Raw genomic sequence first — 20,599 nt, 5'->3', positions numbered from 1 at the left:
GGACTATAATGCACACCGAAATATAAGGTTTATCATTTGTCATATTTATACATAATGTGCACCGGACATTAAGACGCATAAAATTGAGGCTACAGGAAGAGCTACCGTCCAAATGTAGAGAAAAATCCACTAGGCAAATCAATGTTTCTGGCACAGTGAGTAGAAAAAGTCTGATATTGACAAGCTCTATAGCGCAGGTGTCAAACAGGCGGCCCGCGGGCCAGATCAGGCCTGCTAAGGGATTTAATCCGGCCCGCGAGACAACTCAGAGAAGCACAAGAGAAAAACAAGCTGCAGGTTGAAATATGTCAACTTGATGTTGCCAAAGCCAGGTGCCTCTCACAAAGACACTGCACTTGTATTTATTTCTCTCTCTCTCTCTCTCTCTCTTCCACACCTTTTCTCCCACTCTCTGTCTCCTTCACTCTCTGTGTCTCTCTTTTTCTCTTCCTTTGTTGCTCTTTGTCTCTTTCTCTCTCTGTGTCTTTTTAACCTCTTTTACTCTAACTTCCTTTTTTCCATTTCTCTTTCTCTCTTCCTACCCTTTGTGGTTTCTTTTCTCTTTTCTCTCCTTCTGTCTTTCCATTTCTCTTTGGATTTCTTTCTTCCTCGCCCTTTCTTTCCCCCTCTCTCACGACTTCTCTTTTTATCTATTTTGTTTCTCACGCTCTCTCCCTCTCTCTTTCTTTGTCCCGCCCTCTCCCTTCTTTCCTCTCCCTCTTTCTCTGATTTCTATATCTCTTTCTCTTTAATCTACTAGTCCGGCCCCCGACAGAATGTTTGTTCTATCAAACCCCACATTGCATATTTTACACTATTTTTATTACAGTTTCTATTTTTCTGGAACATTATTCAAATGCCTTTTATTCTATACGTTATGTTTTATTTTTTTAACACAAGGATACTGCTGGAAATGTGAATTTCACTACGGGGATGAATAAAGTATCTATCTATTTGAAAACAAAAATGTGCGTGTGTCTTGTTGAAACTGCTTACTATATTATCCGACCCTCTATAGTTAAGACCCAGACATAGTGTATTTGGGGCAGGATCTCATAGCCAACCCTGAAACAAGCTGCCACACTTTTTCGGCTGAGAAACATGATCTGTATTTTGGAGGTGTGGTTTTTCATCATTGCAAGGTGGAACAGGCAAAAATGGTGCAACCGGCAAAAATTGCGAAATAACTCAAGTTGATAAAAATTAATGACAATTACAAAAAGTTCCAAACCACTTAAATGTTAGTTTTTTATTGATGCAGCTTCAATTAGGAGTAATACTGTAAGTAGTCACATAATCCTTGTGAGGTCGGCAAGGAAAATTAGAAGTCCAGGGATAAAGTCTGACCTCCACATGAAAAAAACCCTGCATTCTCTCAGCATACGTAGTCCATCACACACATTACAGCCGGGATCCTGATCAGAATGAAATATTTTTGCTACAATGCAACCTTAATCCTCACTTCATTGAATGGTTTGCATAAAAACAATATGCAGTGTCTACATTTTTACCATAAGAGGAGGGACTCCAACCTCTATCATAACCTAAACTTAGCACCCTAAACATGGAACTTAAAAAATATCTGCACACTATCAACAAATACTCTTAGTGTCGAATAATTAAGTTATTTTACATATTCTGGGTAAGCTGATAAGCATGTGACATAAAATGTGCAACGTCAATACCTTCTTTAGGCAATTCACCATGGTTATTTCAAACAAAGAGACATGCATTGCTACGTAGATGTTAAGTAACAATGTTTAAAAGTATCAGTCAGTTAATATGGAAACACTTTCAATGCAGCAACACTCAAGATATTTAAATAACAGGACATGTACATTAAACAAAACAATGATTCTCTGTCATACTCCTTCAATCAAAAATGTCAATAAAATGTGCAATCTTTTCTATTATGCTTTATCACCCATAAGGTGTATTATTGTAGCGGTACGTGATCTAAAACAGGAGTCGGGCCTAATTTTATGTTCAAAAGGAGAAGATTTTCTGGAAGGAAGCCATTGCCAGAGATCTCTTGTTTTGTAAATCAAGAGATGCAATGAACAAAAGTAGGACAAAGAGAAAGCTTATGTGGGATGATAATAACGGCAAATACGGATTTGTCGGGAACATCTTGGCTCAGCCTTCCATCCCAAAGTCCTCTGTGAATTTCTTGACCTTGAACAGATCTTCACTGTTGACAGTAGGACGAGTGGTGGAAAGGGACCGAAGCATATCCGCCTGCAAGATGAAAGCAAATAAAATCTTTTTTTAAAGGGACCATGAGTAGGATTTGACCCCTAGATGTCGCTGTGTTGTGTAGTGCAAACCAAAACAAGAGCTAACAAGCACAAATAAGAAATCAAACTTCAGAGAGTCAAAGTGACAAAACCGGAGCATTTTTTTTGCTCAGCATTTTAGGGTGCCCTTAGCAGCAAGATGACAGACAATTGCCCTACTTTCCGACTACAAGGCGCTCATAGAAACTAAAAATTTTCAAGTGTGCCTTATGGGCCAGATGATACAGTTAAGTAAATTGGAAGTGAATACTGTAAATTCCGGACGACAAGCCGCTACTTTCTTTCCTACATTTTATACACAGCAACTTACAATACGATACAACTTTTGTTGGTTTTTGGTTTTCTCGTGTAAGGAGGGTGGTCGGGAGGAGTCAGCGGCAACTTTGGGCGCGCTCTGGACCGTTACCACGGGCCTCTCAATATTGGTGCCTGAAGGGCCCCGTCCGGCGGCGTATCGCCTCGTCCGGAAGCTAACAGCTGTCTTAGAACTGGTGCAGACCATGGCTACACAATAATTAGCGAGTTAACAGTTATGTTACTGATAAGAGCCTAACATGACATCACATTTTTGGGCCCGATAAGAAAAATATACACGAGAATAAGTCACCTTTTAACCACCTAAAATAACCAATCAGCTGGCACTACTTGTCAGAAAGATTCCAAGCATGTGTATTATGTATAATAAATATCGTCGTGCTTGCAAGCCTCCTTTACTGAGGTGACTCCTTTACTGATTTCTGTAATGTGTGCATAGCTTACCATGCAGACTATTGGCTCTAGTAACCTATCGCTAGGTACATCCATCCAGGTCATTTCTAGGGCATCGGGGTCACCAGGAGAACAAGGCGTCAATAAGTCGTCCACTATGACTTGGGCGTTGCTGCGGGATGGGCCGCGGGTCTGAAAGAATGGAATCAGTTGAGTTTGATTACGATAGACTAGAAAATACACATTGACAAAAGACACTGAAAATAAAGTGAAGCATGGTGGTTGATTGGTTAGCATGTCTGCCTCACAGGTCAGGGGTTCTGGGTTCAATTCCATCTACCAGCCTCCCTGAGTTTGCATGTTCTCCCCCGTGCCCTTAATGGGAGTGGCTAGAGTCAAACATACTCACAAACATTCATTCCCCTTCACTGTTCTGAAACTGATACCGAACATTAAGCCCACAGCACAAGGCGTGAGTTGCTGCGCCATGCAAACCTTCATCAGCAGAGAGGCCCAACAGCACACACTGGTTTACTCCCTCTGCATCATATGCGTTCTTTCGCCATTCACATCTATCTCTTGCCCACACTCTTGCATCCCTTATTTTACTGACCTCCCACTACGAGCATGTTTAACCCAATCCATCCAACCATATTTGGGCCTTCCTCTCATTCTATTTCCCACCACTTTTGCACTACATACTCTTTTAGTCAAACAGCTTTCTTACATTCTTTCCATATGTCTAAACCGTCTCAAAACATTTTCATCAACCCTCTCAGCAAGGTCTCTCACCACACCAGTTCTTTGTCTTACTTCATAAATCCTTAACCTATTCAGTTGTTTCACTCCGCACATACTACACATACATCTGATTTAAAGACATTTAACCTATTATGCTCATTTCCTCTTAAACCCCACAACCGTGAGATGGGATAAGAGCTTGCTCTGTCCACTCCACGCATCGGCCCGGTATTGCAGTACCTCCGGGAACGGTGCATTCGCACTGATCGCTGCTTGGCCCTGTGGCTAGGACCTTGACTCAGCCTCTTGGCTGGTAGCAAGTGTCTCGGCCTCTTGGCTTTGTAGAATATTATGATTTGACCGATAACGGATAATGGATAATTGATAAAGAATATAGAACAATAAACCTCTACAAAACCCCCCCTTCTGAGCCATACATCACTGTTGGTACTACCACACCATTATACAAACCTTGCTTTGCATCCATTTACGGAACTCTACATTTGAACAATCCGTTCAGCACACCCATTGCCTAGCACCCTTCACCCACCCTCTTCTTCACACACTTCTCCAAACCACCACCTGCTAACAAATATAAACCCACAAAACTAAAAAGTGTACATTTTGACCGTTGTATTGAAAAAATGTTTTTCTGCTAAATGGTATTGCACTACTTTTCATTGCACTATTGCAGGGGGGGGGGGTTTAATCCAGTCCTCAAAAGCCGCATGTCCCGCATGTTTTGGAGGTTTCGCTTCCCAACTAGGCAATGCAAATCATCAGCTCATTAACAAACTGTGTGGGCGCTTGATAACAATACCGGTGATTGTTATCACCTGTATCGCAGAGAAACTCCATAGACATGCAGGACATACAGCTCTCGAGGTCTGGGTTGGCCACCCCTGCTCTAAAATGAACAGAGAACAGCGCGAATGATATGTGTCAGGTATGATGGAAAGCAGAAATGTGCTAGGTGGGGCTGAAAAAGCCAGGAGTAGAAAAAAGGAACGTGTTTAAAAAAAGACGCAACATGTTATTTGACCCCCAAAAACCCATTTGATAGGCTACTAAACGACATGATCAAATGTTCTATTGTTGTCAGTGGGCTATCCATTGGCTCTATGCAACATCACTATACTTCATTGTCACCCTATTTGTAACTGGCCACAGCTTCGCAGTGCCGAGCGTGTTTCATAAAGAACCTATTGCGTTTGGATAACATTTTATGGCACCTTATCAAATCAACTGAAAATGTATATGTAAAGCACTTTTCAGGCAAAAAATTACCACTCAAAGTGATTTATAAAAAGATAGCAGACAACAAGACAGTAAAATCCTCGCTTATATATAAATTCAATCAGTTAAAAGCAATATTAAAAAAGTGGGTTTTGATCCTCCTCTTATAAATATCAAAGGTCCCTGCAGACCTGATGTCCTCCGGCAGACTGTTCCATAGATGAGGACCTAAGTGGCTGAATGCTGTAGGTTTTTGGTCATCACCCTGGGAACAGTCAACAAGAGCCTGCCAGAGGACCTCAGGGGCCACATGGGCTGATATAATCAAAGCAAATTAGACATTTAGGATGGTCCAAGACCATTAAGACTTTTAAAGTAAAAGCACCTTAAAATTGTCAGGGAGCCAATGCAGTGATTTTAAAACTGGTGTAATGTGATCCCTCGCCCTGGCCCCGTAAGCACCCATGCTGCTGAGTTCTGCAATAGCTCATAATTACGAGATCAGGTTCTAGTAATTACGAGAAAAAAATCTCCTAATTATGAGAAGAGCTCGGATAAATGAAAAGGAAACCCCTTATCCTCTGTAATTAGCAATGGCAATGATTTCATGGCTCTATCGCAATTAATCTACCTTCTCGGTTTGAGACACCGGCAACTACTGATGTTTATAAAGACGGTTGGTGTTATGAATATTACTGCGCTGGCATCTCAAATCCTTAGGATTGTTCAGGCGCAAAGCCCAATCTGACGTGCTGGATGTCGCAGAAATGATCTTGTAACCATGAGAAAAGTTAAATGAAAAGGAAACATCTGCTATCTAATTTGATAATCTATTCGGGCCTAACTCGACCCAGGCTTGTGGGAATTAAACCCCAACCCGGCTTGAACCCGACCATTTAACTCGATTTACAGGACCGAACCCGAAGCAAACCCGAATTTTTTAATTTTATTTGTGAGGACTCTGGAGGAGAGGTGAATTACAGATTAAAGCCTGTCTGTTGTTTCCAAATTTAAGGTAAACACAATTTTTTTACATTCCTGTGTCTTCAGAGATTACACCAACTGATTTTTCATTATTGACGGAAAAACTTAAGGCCGTCTGTCATTTTGATTGGTTTAAAATTGACCCATTAACCACAGCAGCAGTACATTCTTAAGAATCTAGCACGGCACTTATAGAGAGAGAGAGAGAGAGGGAGAGAGACAAAGAAGACCAATGACGGGTGGATACTTTGAAATATTTTTTTTCGTTTCCTTTTTTTTTATTATCCACACATCGTTTTACCATACATTCTTATGAACATCTATCTATCTATCTACCTACCTACCCTGGTCACATCCCTCGAGAGGGGTGACCGACAGCAAGACAAACACATACAAAAACAAAGAAAATACAAATGGGAAAAAGTAGCAAAAAAACTTTAACTAAATCTTATCCTTAGACCATGGCCAACCCAAATGCCCAAACACCCAAACAAGTTAGGCACCTCAACACCTAAGTTGTTTATGCTTTCGTCCCTCCAGATGAAACGGGAGACAAGAAAGCGGCCATGTCACTCGGGTCAGGGTGACACAACACACTCTTCTGTTCAACCACAGGGCACGACAGCTTTCACTGGTTTACCCCTGCCGCATCATATAGGTGCCCTGCCCATTCCTTAGAACGGGTTCAAACATCCCACTATCCTTTCACAACACCTCTCCACTCCTTCCTATCACCAACAAGAGCTCTAGCTTCCATTATATTTATCCTCTTTCCTGCAGTGCACTCATAACACCATCCATTATCTACGTCATCCGCGGCCTTCTTCTTGGTCTCCTTCCATTTACTTCAGCTCTGTAGATCCTCTTCAACATTCGCTCCTCATCTATCCTCTCCATATGTCCAAACCAACCGAGTACTCTCTTATCCACACGCTTGCTCAGTTCCACTACTACTCCAGTTCTCTCTCTCACAATTTCATTTCTCAATCGATCAAATCTCGTCACTACTAACACACCCCTCAAACACTTCAATCACATTCTCATACAGTCCTATTTTAACATCCATACTCATACTCTTGTTGCTCATCATATTTACTTTTTTTTTTTAAAAAGCCAGCAATAGAGAAGCTTGCAATGATCGGCTGTTAGGCCAAACCTGGGTCGGGTCGTGCGCATACTCTGGCTCGGGGCTTAAGATCTTACCTCTGAAAATCAATTCAAATTCATGATTTTCTGAACTCACCTTTTTAAAGTGTGTGGCAGATTGAACTTTCCTCACAGGCTGCATTAGCGCATCCCGTACAATGATGCTAATGTCAGCTCCAGAGTAGCCGTCGGTTTTATGAGCGAGCTGCCTCAAGTCAGCCTCACTCAGATTATGGGGCGTGTTGCCCAGGTGGAGGCGAAACATATGAGCCCGGGCCGGCTCCTCTGGCAGAGCGATGTAGATGCGCTTTTCAAATCTGTTCAATACAAAACAGTTCCAATCAATCCTTGTCTGTCAACAAATTTAATGTGTTAGCTTGAGGATGTCAACTGGGACAGGGAAGATAGTAACAAAACAAAACAAATATGAAAAATATGATTTTTTTTATTGTGCTACGAATTGCACAGGTAACCAAAATTTGCAGTTTAAAGCAAGGATATGGGAAAATCAATCATCAAATTCCATTTGCCAGTAGATGACAATGACAGGAATCCCTTGCTGTATCGCGGTTTAGTGATCACAGTTTTCTACTTTACGGATTTTCATCATGCATTGTGTTGTGCATTCTGATTGGCTAAACAGTCGCCCCGCTCCTTTCCTGCTTGTGACTGCCTGCGCGTTAATAGCTTTGCGATCTTCGTTGTACAAGTATGTAAAACAGTTCGACGACCCTACATAACATATGTGCAAATCATTTTCACTTTTGAGCTAGTCTCAAAGCCATTATTGTCAACAAAACGCTCTGGAATGCCCTGGTGCTTTTTCAAAAATGTTTGATAATGGAAAAATAAATGGTTTCTCATGGAAGGGCAAAAAGGACACATTCTTAAAGTTTTCTAATGAATATAGATAGAGTATCTGTTTACTTCCTTGTAAGCTTTACATTTTTTGTGGCTCCAGATATATATTATTTTGGGGTCCGATATTGCTCTTTAAACATTTTGGATCGCCAAACAGAAGATGCAGTTTTCCATGATGTCCACATGATGGTGACAAAGTATCATGAGGAATAAAGTGGATTGTATTCTTAATCAATACAGCAGTGTTCTTGTTTGCCCGCGTCCCTGCGTCCTAGACGGATCATTTTTGCTGGGGACGCATAGTGTCAAATCAACGTGCGTCCCTGGGGTGCAACAAAGATCTACCGCACTCCAAACTTTTCATCAGGCAGAACCGCCATTGTTGTTTGGGTCTCGCGGTTCGAGTTTTCGTCTGCACGTCGATCTCGGCAAAAGAGATCTCGTTGCTTCGAGATTACGTCATTGTTTTGGTGCTTGTCGTCGAGTGAAAAAGAAGTATGCCTCAGAAAAAACAGTTAGTATTAGGTGCAAATCAACACATAATTGGTAATTTCTTCAGTGTCAGTAATAGGTCGAAACACAATGCAGAGAGTGATAACAACGGCAATAATTCCGGCACGGAAAAACAGTGGACAAATTCTTCAGAAGATCGCGGAGACAAGAAAAACACGTCGACGAAAGAAAGTAAACAAAAGAATACTCATAGCAAGAAAATGACTTTTCTGCCAAAATGGACTAAATTACATTCCTTGTTACGCTATGAGGAGGATGATAATGGAGGCTACATGATTTTCCAAATCTCATTCTGTTGGTGCAGCTTGCAAAGACATCAGCTGTACATACTGCAGGTTGTGAGAAGGGTTTCAGCGTCCAAAACAGCATCCTCACAAAAAAGCGAAACCGCCTCAATATCGCTACACAACACCAGCTTATGAAGGTGCCTCTTACCAAATGATTGGACCTTGAGAAGGCATTACAACTGTGGCGGGACTGCAAACCACAAAGAATATATGAACTGAAAAATCTGAAGTGATAACTGCTTTGTATTACCAATTGATGTGATGATTAAAGCTGCATGAGTAGATAGATAATTATTTCAGCAATATTATTTAGTATTATGTACAATATTTTTGTGAACTGAAAAATCTCAAGTGACAACTGCTCTGTATTACCAATTAAGTGTGACGATTAAAACTGAATGAAAATATAGATTTACAGTATATATTTGTCGCTGATTTAGAATTTCAACCTCGATAACACTTCATTTTGGGGACCCATAGATCTCTGTTGGGACCCATAGATTTTTGAGCATGCGAGTCCTCGGGACCCTCCGTGTTACATGTCAGAGTGTCCTTGGGTAAGACACTGAACCCCTAATGCCCCCCAATAAGCAGGTTTGCGCCTTACATGGCTGCACGGCCGCTATTGGGAAATGTGAAGCACATTGTAAAGCACTTTGGGAAGTCTTCATTGTCTTGAAAAGCGCTATATAAATGCAGATCATTTCATTTCACTTTTCAGAGGTAAAATGTACACACAGTTGGACAATTAAGTAGCAGGATTATTTTTTAAAATATAATTTGACAGAAGTTTTTAAAATACATTTATAAAATACAGTACTTTTATGTGTCAAATAGTTGGCCTGTAAATTGGGTTTGTTCTTTAGTTTTAAAGTAGTATTTAATACTCAGGAGAGCATTTAATAAATAAATAAATAAAAAAAAATTAAAAAAAAGAAGTAAAATGTTTTAACTTTGTGGGTTTTCACTATGATGGGACCTTTTTGGAACGCAACCCTAGCAAAAACAGAGGGATTACTGTATGTATATATATATATATATATATATATATATATATATATATATATTTGTCCCTAGGTATAAGTGAGCGCACGAATGATTGTCTGTCTCTGTGTGCCCGGTGACTGGCTGGCAACCAGTTCAGGGTGTCCCCTGCCCACTGAAAGAAGATAGCTGGGATACATTATATATATATATATATATATATATATGTGTGTGTGTGTATATACGTATGAATTAACCTGGCCGGCCATATTATTGTCACGTATTTTTGTTGAATAGTGGTCAATTTACAATGATTGGTTAAAGTAGGAACTTGCGCAACGCTACCAAATACTTTAGTTTCACCAACAACAACATAAAAATTCATTTACTACTGTAGAGTGAGCTTATCCGCGCCTAACAGAATTTTCTATTGCTTAGTGGGCTCAGGAAGTATTAATTCTCAGTTTTGTGAACTCAAAAGCCAGGAAAAATTCAGCAGGCAGAGCAAGATTAGTGTTTGTCCGAGGCGGGCGAAAAATGCTGGTCAAGTGTTCATAAAGTAAAATATTAAAGAACAGAATTGTGATGTGACCTGACCTTCGGCGGATAGCAGCATCAAGCACCCAGGGAATATTGGTGGCTCCCAAAACCAAAACACCGTCGTTGTTGTTTCCAACACCTGCGAAAGATGATAATATTCACTATCTCTTGTAGCTTTTTGTATTACTGTATTTTCTGGACAATAAGGTTCACCATTATTATCCTTCTAATTATATTGAAAGGCAGATCCCAAATCAGACAGAAATTTGAAAGTGCGCCATACAACGTGGTGCACGTTGTATGCCGCAGTGGATAAGTTTAGAAATGTATACAGCATTTACAGGCATGCATTTCCATTCAAGATTTTACAGTATGCTTCTAATTGATAATCATTGCTGATCCAAACTGCATACTGTGAGATAGGAACCCGCGGCGAAGGCACCACTACCTCACCACTAGACCACTAGTGGTGTATATGATATACAAAAAGGCACCTGAGCTTATCTCATTATCACACTATTTTCCTCATGGTGCCAGAAACCCTGAAAAGCATAGTGCCTTCTGATAGGTTAAACAGTCTCTCCGTTTCTACATCTGTGCGTCAATAATATTGCGAAAGAAAGACACCAAATAACAAAGTATTTCAACTAAATACTAAAAAAGCTCTTTTACATAAGTATACATATTAAACTGAGAGGTTATTGACACACAGGTGGGGAGGTGGAAAGACTGTTTCATTTATCAGAATAAAGTATGCAAATCAGTTTCTGGCGGGGGGGGGGGTATTTTTTAACGGTTATTGTTCTATCTTCTTTATTCATTATCCATTATCCGTTATCGGTCAGTTCATAATACGCTACAAAGCCTAGGAGCCGGGACACTTACTCTCAGCCAAAAGGCCAAGCGAAGGTCCTAGCCCTAAAGCCTTGCTGCGATCATTGCGAATGCACCGTTCCCGGAGGTACTGCAATACCGGGCCGATGCGTGGAGTGGACAGAGCAAGCTCTTATTCCATCTCCGGATTGCAAAAATCAATATCTACGTACCATTTTAGAATCTTATGGGCCGAGACCAAACTGAGTTCCTCAATAATATTAGAACCACAGTAGTCCAACACCCACAACCGACACTGTGAGTGAAAATAGTGTGCTAATGAGATAAGCTGTAATGCCTTTTCATGTGTTATCTGTACCACAGGTGGTGTTATGGTAAAGTGCTGGTGCCCTAATGCCCGATCCACGTTAAGACTCCCGTTGCAAACAAAGTATGGCGTGTTAATCTGCGAAACGTATCTCCTAATTAATCATTGCACTATTATATGCACACAAATAACACGGTATCTCTTACTGTAGTTTCAATCTTGTGCACTGTTGACGGGGATGTGCCTTATAATGCGGAAAATACCACATATACTATAGCTCTAAAAAAACAAGTTCACCCATTGGAAATAATAAAACTGGATTTCTAAATATATTAAGGGTTTATGAACCACCTTGCATCTGGACCAGGAACTCGGTCTTAATGCGCCGGGCAGCTTCACTCTCGTTCTCATTCCTGGAGCCGCATAGAGAGTCCACCTCATCAATGAAGATGATGGAGGGTTTATGCTGGCGGGCCAGCTCAAACAGGTTCTTGACAAGTCTTTAAAAAAAAAACACAAAAAAAAAACCTTAAGGGCTATATAGGATGATGACAACAATGAAACCTTTTGCGAAGACGTTTCCATCAAAACACAATATTTCAACTCACCAAGGACGTATCTATGTGATCGGCATAAACAGGGTTGGGTAGGGTTACTTTAACTGGATTGCTTTCAATTACATGGAACATGGAACGGCAAAAATGATGTTGGCAAGCTGTTTGGATTTATTTTCATTTTGTTTCTGTCGCATTTTATGTTAGTTTTGCCGGATATCAAAGAGATCAAAACCAGGAGAGAGAGCTTACCACGTGTTGTGAGTCATTCGTTTATTAATAATTAGTTTATTTTGTCTTTTATTAGCATATTTGGTATTGGAGTAATCCAAAAGTAATTGAAAGTAATCCAGTTAAAGTAACCCTACCCAACCCTGGGCATAAACACAATCAAGCCAATAAAGCAGGGATGGCAAACTCAAATTTTGCCCCTGGGCCGAATCAGTAAAAGACCATCAACTCCAAATTGTTATCTTTGTTTATCAGTATAACGCTTCATCATTCAGCCTACATTAGTACACTACCCTACGTATTATAATCACGGATGACAATTGCTCTTCTCTAAACACATTAATTCAACTAAATGGGCAAAAAAGATTTTCATGTCTGGCATTGAATGTGTTAACTGGTTTGTTTTACCAGGTGAGTGAAAGCAGTTTTACACCTGAACCAACTTACAACTGAAAAGAGCATCTGGTATGTGTTCATTTAAAAAAATAATTTCAATAGAAATGTGCTAGATATTCAGTTCTTTTTTTTCTCAGAGATTTATGGTGGGCCGAAATAATCATCTAACGGGCCTGATGCAACCCGCGGATCGTATGTTTGACCCAACTGCAATAAAGCAATGCTTTCAGTGCCAAGGAAAGAAAATGCAGTACAAATTTAGTGGTGAGTAACATGATTAGTACTAAAAAAAGGCTGTATTCATTTATATCCATTTTTGGGAGATTTGGGCAATTTGAAAATGCCAATTCCACACTAAAACGAATGTCAAAGTGATTTTATTTCCCAATCCCCTGCCTCTGAACTCATACCTGCGCTCTATGCAACAACACCTCTATTCCTAAACCAGGCAATCGGCTTGATCTACACTTTGCAAACTCAAAAGTGGGGACGCGTCCCAATGGACTCTAAGCATGCATTGTTTTTGCAGTTACAGCAGCCAGTTTTGGTAATTTCCAATTGAGTCAGGATTGTAAATTATCGATAAAATATCAAACTTTTTAAAACAAGTATAAAGGCGCGGTAATGCCGCACTCCGCATTGTCAGGGTTTCTACTTGGTTGTTGGGGCTGTGGTTTGTTGAAAAAGGGCCAGCAGGGAGCCATTGGGGAGTGTCAAAGAGCTCCAGAGCAGCTTGTACGCCAAGGCGGATGTTTATTGATTTTGTTGGTATTTATTGACATGAAACCTAGCTAAGGACACTCGCAGCTGCTTTACGTACAACTGCGTACATTTTCATGAAAATTGGTTCAGCCATTTTGGAGCTAATAAATCACATACAATCACAGGCACACATACACAAATTGGGATTTAGGGAGTGATTTTGATTAGAATTAGCTGTATACATTTGGATTTGTTTGGATTTAGATAAATTAGATTAAGATTGGTTTTAGATAGATTTGTATAAGATTGATTAGGATTGGATTAGGATTATATTTAGTTAAAATCTAGATTAGATATAGGATAGATATAAATATTAGATAGGTGTATTAGGTTTCTGTAGATTAGATCAGGATTAAATAATCTTTCTTAGCCAAAAGCAGTTTTCAGAGGTTCCCACTATTTTTGCTATTCAAAATAGCTGCCGGTAAATATTTTGCATTTGATACAACTAGAAAGTTTCATAGTGAAAACAATTATTTCAAAAGATCTGAATTAGAAGAGAAAAACATCTATCCATTCAATAGAGTTGGTAGGCCCCATAGTAGTGCTATAATAACTCATGACTTCGTTTACTTCTTTGCATAAAATTCAATATTTTTGTCAATGTATTTTATGCCTTGACTAAGGAACACAATTCCAAATACCTCTCACTTTCTCCCAGCCACTTCGACATGAGGTCTGAGGAAGAGACAGAGAAGAATGTAGAGTTGTTGGCCTCAGTGGCAACAGCCTTGGCCAAGTATGATTTTCCTGTCCCTGGTGGACCAAACAGCAGGATGCCCCTCCAAGGTGTCCGCTTACCTACGAATGCAAACATCTTCATTGTTAGATTAGTCAGATAAACGCTTGTCATTAGAAAAAAGTTGTGAAAAAAGGAGCAATTACTAAATTTGATAAGCCAGTGGTCACAGACATAAAATGACAAAATGTATAATGCACAATATAATTCAAACTTACCAGTTAGGTAGTAAACCCACGTTTACATAATTGTCCATAAAGGCCAATTATACTATAATAATCACAACCCTTAAGCATGATCTGCTTTTTGTAACCTTTAAGATTTTAATAAGAAGGGGCTTGGGGGAGGACCTTCAGAATGAGTTGGATTTTTGTTTACATTTTGAGGGTTTTTGTGCGGTCCTGTTCTCCTTGTAAGCTCAACATGCATTGATGTCTTCCCTTCTTTTGAGTGTCTACTAACCTAAATTATTAACCAGGGGTCGTTAACCTTTTTGAACTTGGGAGTTACTTTTTTTGTTACTGGCTAGCACGAAGGGCTACTCGTTTCAAATGCATTTTTAAGATAACAACTTGTGTTATTACTATGTTGTCACAATTTTATTGACATTTCCTGTGTTGTGTCTTGGGCAAGTACAGCCTGGTGGCGCCCATCCCTCTCCAGGCCAACATATGTTCCCACCCGGTCTCAAGCCTGGGACCTTACCAGGTTGTAATTATTAGAAGTAGGGTTAATATAAGCACAGTCCGCCACAAAAACTGTGTTTTTAAAGTAGGTGATTATGTCAATGATTTCAAAAAATCAAATTTTCTTCAAAATCACTATGACCCATCACTGAATAGATATTTTCAGTGGGCTACTCAGGGGCTTTTAGGGGGAACTCATCTAAATTGACATGTAGCAACCTTCAGATTAAAGGCTGATTACGAGGTTTTTACGAGTTTACTAGAAATATTTAACTAAACTCTTCAGATTAATTATTTATTCTAACAATTAATTGAACAATATTTGCTATACAAGCCACCACTTTGAGATTAACAAGACCAACGCCAACACAACAGACGTTCAATTTCAAATATTTCTTTGTTTTGTTGACATGTAAACTTAAAATCTTACTTTTTCTTATTACCATGCAATACGAAAGTAAATCCCACTAAAATACAGTCGAAAAAACATGCACAAGACGCAATATTTCATATTTGCTGTGTACAAAACATAACACCTTGTGACCCCAATTAGAGTCACGATGAGAAATAGCTATCCCTTAAATATTTTACACTTTATATGTATACAATACCTGTAAAAAGATGAGGAAATTTGATTGGAAGGATGACAGCCTCTTTAAGAGCTTCCTTGGCTCCTTCTAGCCCAGCTACATCATTCCACCTTACATTGGGCTTCTCCATAACTATTGCACCTGGAAAAAGAAATCAAAATTTACACTTAAATATGGCGGGATCGGTCATTCATCATTTTAGTACAGAATTCTGATTTTAAAATGGGTGAAATGTCTTAATTCTCTGATATCATTATGTAGGGATTTTTCTAGCTTTAATTCTGAAAATTGTTAGGATTGAAACGAATTGTTCTTTGCTGCTATCAGTAAACAAATTTGCCTCTAGGTGTTCCTGATGCTCCACCATGAATCTTTATTTTCTCTGAAGAATGCTAGAATTTCCTTCACTGATAAAATCAAATTATGATATTTATGGAGTTCTTCGAGTTCTGATATGAATTACAAATCCCAAGAAAACGGAATCAATGAACCAGGTCGATTGAAATATCAAACAAACAATTTATTAAAAGAGAATTAATGATAGGAAAAAAGAAAGAAGGGAGGAAGCACCGGAGACCGCTGGAAGTTACTAACACAAAAATAAAGTTTCTTGCTATAGTACTCGACAATTTGGGGAGATTCCCTTGTACAGAAAAAACCCGCTCATTCCCAAGAACCAGAAAACATGGTGTTAAATTTGAAACCATCCTCTTACTTGTTGTTGCAGAGAATTTTGGTCTTGTGCTTTGGTTGGTCGCAATGTATGGCCCACACGCTAAACTCAAGGCCGCAGTGCAGGCCCGCTACGCGACCGTCATGCGAGGCGGTAGAAAAGAGAACGAGCTATCGATCAGTTCCTCTTTTTATATGGACCAGGGGTGCTTGACCAAATCATGCTTCTATGGGCATGGTCTTAGATATCTGACACTCGCAGTATCAGGTAATGGTCTTTGAAGTTGCTAAACTTGTTAGAAAGCCAAAGAAGTGATAAATTTGCGTAACGTTCTGTACATGAGCATGCCCCTCCAATCGACATAATTACGTACGTTGAGAACATTATTTTACTAATACATAGCCTTGGATGCTTTCATTACATTCAAAACTTCACATTATCAGAGTTCATGAATTGGTACATTCGGGAACTGTCCAAAAGGAGACGCAGTTGTTCCATCCATTCCAAAGTTCTGAGTTACTTGGAAGTCAATTTTGTGCTGTGCTTAATTGCTCTACAACTACTTTGAAAAAATAGCAAGATATAATTATCAAGCAGTACAAAAAAAGTAATTGTGGTTTAACCACTTAGGTGTTTAGTTGTCATTGTCATGTGAATTATATTCACACACCCATTAGCTGCTCTTGAAGTTTCTTTCTTTCTGGATTCTCATCTTCGCTGTCACTGTCACTTCTGCACAGAACACACAAGACAATATAAAAGGTAAATCCAGAGGGTGAAGAAAAATATTCAGTGTTTTAGTTCATCGAAACACTTAATTCACAATTCATCCATATGTTGACTTTGAGCAGGGAAAAACGCAGATACAGAAAAAGAACAAATGAGATATAGATTTCATTATCTTAAAGACCAAGAAGTATAAAATGAAATTAGTGGGGTTTTTTTGTGTGCAATACTACATGTCAGTCGTTGCACTTTGTACATTTAGAGTCTGTTAAAAATGACTGACACATGAAGTGTTTTCCATCCATCCATTATCTGCACCGCTTATCCTCAGTAGGGTCAGGGGGTTGCTGGAGCCCACCCCAGTCATCTTCGGGCAGTTGGCCGGGGACACCCTAAAATGGTTGACACCCAGTCGCAGGGCACACAAACCATCCACTCACTTATTCACACCTAGGGACAATTTAGACCGGCCAATTAACCTGACTTGCATTTTTTTGGGAATGTGGGAGGAAACCTGAGTGTACGGAGGAAACCCACGCAAGCACGTGGAGAACATGCAAACTCCACACAGGAAGGTTCGATCTCACGACCGCAGAACTGTGCCGCGGACGCGCTAACCACTTAGCCGCCATGCTGCCCACAAAGTGTTTTCTATTTCATTAAAAATGCAGCTAATAAAGCATTTCATGTGAACACTTCGTTTTTGTTTTACCAGTCATTGAATTTATACACTGCACAATCCTTTCATTCAATACATTTGAGAAGTTGATATTTTTTTCTTGATTTGGGTCGCGGTTTGTAATTAGGGCAGGATGATGGGTCCTGAAGTTAGACCAATTGCAAACCACTGCTATAGAATTACCCATTGGACAGCGCTAAATACCCGTAACAGTTTAAATCTTAAAATCAATCTAACCATACAAGCACTAATACTTACTTGTCGTTGTTATGTGACTCTTTCACAGGTTTCTTCGACTGGTTGCCTTTATTCTTTAGGTAATCCTTAAGTTTCTCTGCTCTGTCCAAATACTGCATACACTTGGCTCGAATGCTTTCCTTCGCCTTATCACTGTGGGCTTCATCTGTATATCCATCACATTTCAGGCAAAAGTAAGAATTAAACTGCACGTTGACTTAAATGGAAAGAAAACGAGTTTGGATGACAACAACTCACATTTAATTGCATGAAGAAAATATTCCACAGCATGTTGATAAAGACGCAAAGCCTCTTCATAATTCTTAGCCTTGTCCTCTTCTGTCGCTTTGGTCACAAGATCAATCGCTTTCTAAAAGGGACACAGAGAGGAATGAGAAGTTTATGGTTAACACAGATAAATACACTGCTTTGAAAAAGTAACCCCAACGCTCCACCTCGTTAGTGGACATATTGCCATATTTCAGGCTTCAAACTAATTGATAAAAACTCAAAATATTTTGTAGGAAATGACAATATCTCATCTCATCTCATTAGCTGCACCATTTATCCTCAGTAGGGTTGCGGGGGTGCTGGAGCCCATCTCAGTAATCATTGGGCAGTGGGCAGGGGACACCCTGAACTGGTTGCCAGCCCATCGTAGGACACACAGAGACAGACAACTCACTCACTCATTCACACCTAGGGACAATTTGGACCGGCCAATCCACCTGAAATGCATGTCTTTGGAATGTGGGAGGAAACGGGAGTGCCCGGAGGAAACCCACGCAAGCACGGGGAGACCATACAAACTCCGCACAGGAAGTCCAGTAGCTGGATTTGAACCCACACAGGAGGTTCCAAAGACCTTAGAATTGTGCCGCACACGTGTTAACCACTGCCCCGCCGTGCTGCCACAAAATGACAATATATGATTGCGAAAAGAAACTAAATTTATTTCACATTTAATGTTGTGCTAACAAATAAAAATAATGGAAAAGTAGTAATTGCAAAATTATTGCCCCCCCTTTGAGTTAATACTTTTACACAATCTCATTTTGCTGCCATCACAGCCACGTGTCTTTTTGGGTATGTCTCTATACGTTTTGAACATCTTGAAACCCAATGATATGCCCATTCTTCCTTATAAAACAGCTCAAGTTCCTTAAGGTTGGATGGTGATGGTTTGTGCACAGCATTTTTTAGATCTTTCCAAAAATTGGCTTAGCCATTCCAACATTGTAGATTTTGCTTTATGTTTAGGGTCGTTGCCCTGTTGGAAGTCGGAACTGCACCTCATTCTCAGGTCTCTTGCAGACTCTAACAGATTTTCTGGCTCCATCCATTGTACCATCAACTCAAAACGATCTTCAGAATCCCTGCCTAGGAAAATCCTTCCCAGAGCATGCTTTACTTTCGCTAGGCACTGTACCATATATACAATCCCAGATTGCCACCCATAAATCATCTGGTCAATAAGGTCGGGAAGATGTGCAACATAAACATACACGAACAGGGGCTATAGAAACGTGGGGGCTCTGCAGCGTTTTTCATTTAGCAAAACAATAACTGCATTTGATCACCATGTCAACGATTAGCAAAGACATGCTACTATGTAATAAACTATTTTCACAACGTGGTGGTAGTTGAGGGGGTACTAGTTTACAGTGGCATCAGCTATTTGTTCCACCAGGCAGCAACTAGTTTACTAACACCGAACAAATGGCATGCCAGAATAAAACCAATGTATTTACCTGTAATGTTGATGTTGTCATTTCATCTCACACTTTCGATCTCAGTCGGGTTTTCTTTCTTAAACAGTTTCAAATTTAAATGGGTGTCCGATGACACACTTGTTTCAATTTTGCAATTTTTCCAATGGATACAAAAATATTAGCATGACTAATTCCGCTATTCTAGCGCACCAAGCTAGCGTGAAAAACAGCCCCGCCCTCCACGAGACAAGTACAGAAACTACATCCGGTTTCAACCATTTATCCCAAAAATACAATTTTATTTATTATCGTCTTGATGCAAATATTGGTTTGATGATTGAAAGAATGAAAAACGTATAACTGGAAAATCCATAGAAGCATGATTATACATTATAGACCCCTTTCCAGCCGACGTCATCGCCGGATCGGCACAGGATGCGTGCGCATCGTTGACTCAAAACAGCGAGAGTAGCAGCACGAGTGTGAAAGGAGCGAGAAATGTGTATGTTGAGTTATTTTTTTAGCGTCGGACTCTACAGTTGGGCATGGTTAACACATACTTAATAGAGAAAATATTCCACTTGCAACTTTTTAAGGACACTTCAAACAATGCACTCCAGCTTTAATGATTATACATTATTATAATGTTGTTATTAAATTTTGTTTAATTGTCCTTATCATTATTATTATTGATCCCACTACCACAAATGATATATTTCCTGTAGGTCCAAGCCAAGGAAAGTCAATCATTCTAATGTTTAACTGTAAACTAAGTAAGCTACTGTAAATATAACTGGTCATCTGAGCCTGTCATGATTACTCATTACACTCACCTGTGCATGCTCGTTTGGCGCCAGCTTCTGCTGGTTACCTGATTGGTTCCCCGTCCTATTCAAAGTCAGTCCTTTCACTCACCTGTGGTCAGTCCGTCAACAAACCTCTGTTCTTACAAGGCAAGCATTTTTTACTCTGACTTCTGTCGGTCCCGGTTTGTCACCCGCTTTCCACTTGTCCGTTCCTGATTTCCCCGTCCGTCTCCTGCTACGACCCGTTTTTTGACCCCGAACACGTTTGATCTCCCGTTCCAGCTAACAACCCGTTTTTTGACCCCGACCACGTTCTGATCTCCTGTCCAACGACCTAGTTTTTCCGTCTAACTACGCTGCGATCTCCCAC

The 20,599-nt window shown here is 40.0% G+C and overlaps 1 protein-coding gene and 1 pseudogene across 1 annotated transcript; both read right to left on the bottom strand.

Annotated features, from left to right (window-relative positions):
- Positions 1-1,223: 1,223 nt before the first annotated feature.
- Positions 1,224-19,660, bottom strand: vps4a (vacuolar protein sorting 4 homolog A). Its single transcript, XM_088339816.1, has 11 exons — positions 19,463-19,660; positions 17,970-18,081; positions 17,733-17,877; positions 16,740-16,801; positions 15,418-15,537; positions 14,026-14,182; positions 11,790-11,938; positions 10,355-10,436; positions 7,210-7,429; positions 3,057-3,197; positions 1,224-2,238 (listed from the first exon to the last, which is right to left on the bottom strand). Exons 1-11 carry the CDS (start codon positions 19,481-19,483, stop codon positions 2,137-2,139), a joined length of 1,311 nt encoding a protein of 436 aa, XP_088195942.1. The 5' UTR covers positions 19,484-19,660; the 3' UTR covers positions 1,224-2,136.
- LOC148362406 (U2 spliceosomal RNA) lies at positions 11,244-11,335 on the bottom strand (annotated as a pseudogene).
- Positions 19,661-20,599: the final 939 nt, after the last annotated feature.

This window comes from Urocampus carinirostris, chromosome 7, assembly GCF_059441175.1.
Source record: "Urocampus carinirostris isolate Australia breed hairy pipefish chromosome 7, RoL_Ucar_1.0, whole genome shotgun sequence".
NCBI classification, from domain to species: domain Eukaryota; kingdom Metazoa; phylum Chordata; class Actinopteri; order Syngnathiformes; family Syngnathidae; genus Urocampus; species Urocampus carinirostris.
The sequence above is the reverse complement of the archived record's forward strand: the minus strand, read 5'-3'. Positions and strand labels throughout refer to the sequence as shown.

What these genes read in the sequence shown, in the direction of transcription:
- vps4a (XM_088339816.1), bottom strand. Translation starts at nt 19,483, where the DNA reads ATGACAACATCAACATTACAG. An exon ending in TGACAACATCAACATTACAG is followed by an intron (nt 18,082 to 19,462) that starts GTAAATACATTG and finishes TGTCCCTTTTAG; the next exon opens with AAAGCGATTGATCTTGTGAC. An exon ending in GTTCCTGGTCCAGATGCAAG is followed by an intron (nt 10,437 to 11,789) that starts GTGGTTCATAAA and finishes CATCTTTCGCAG; the next exon opens with GTGTTGGAAACAACAACGAC.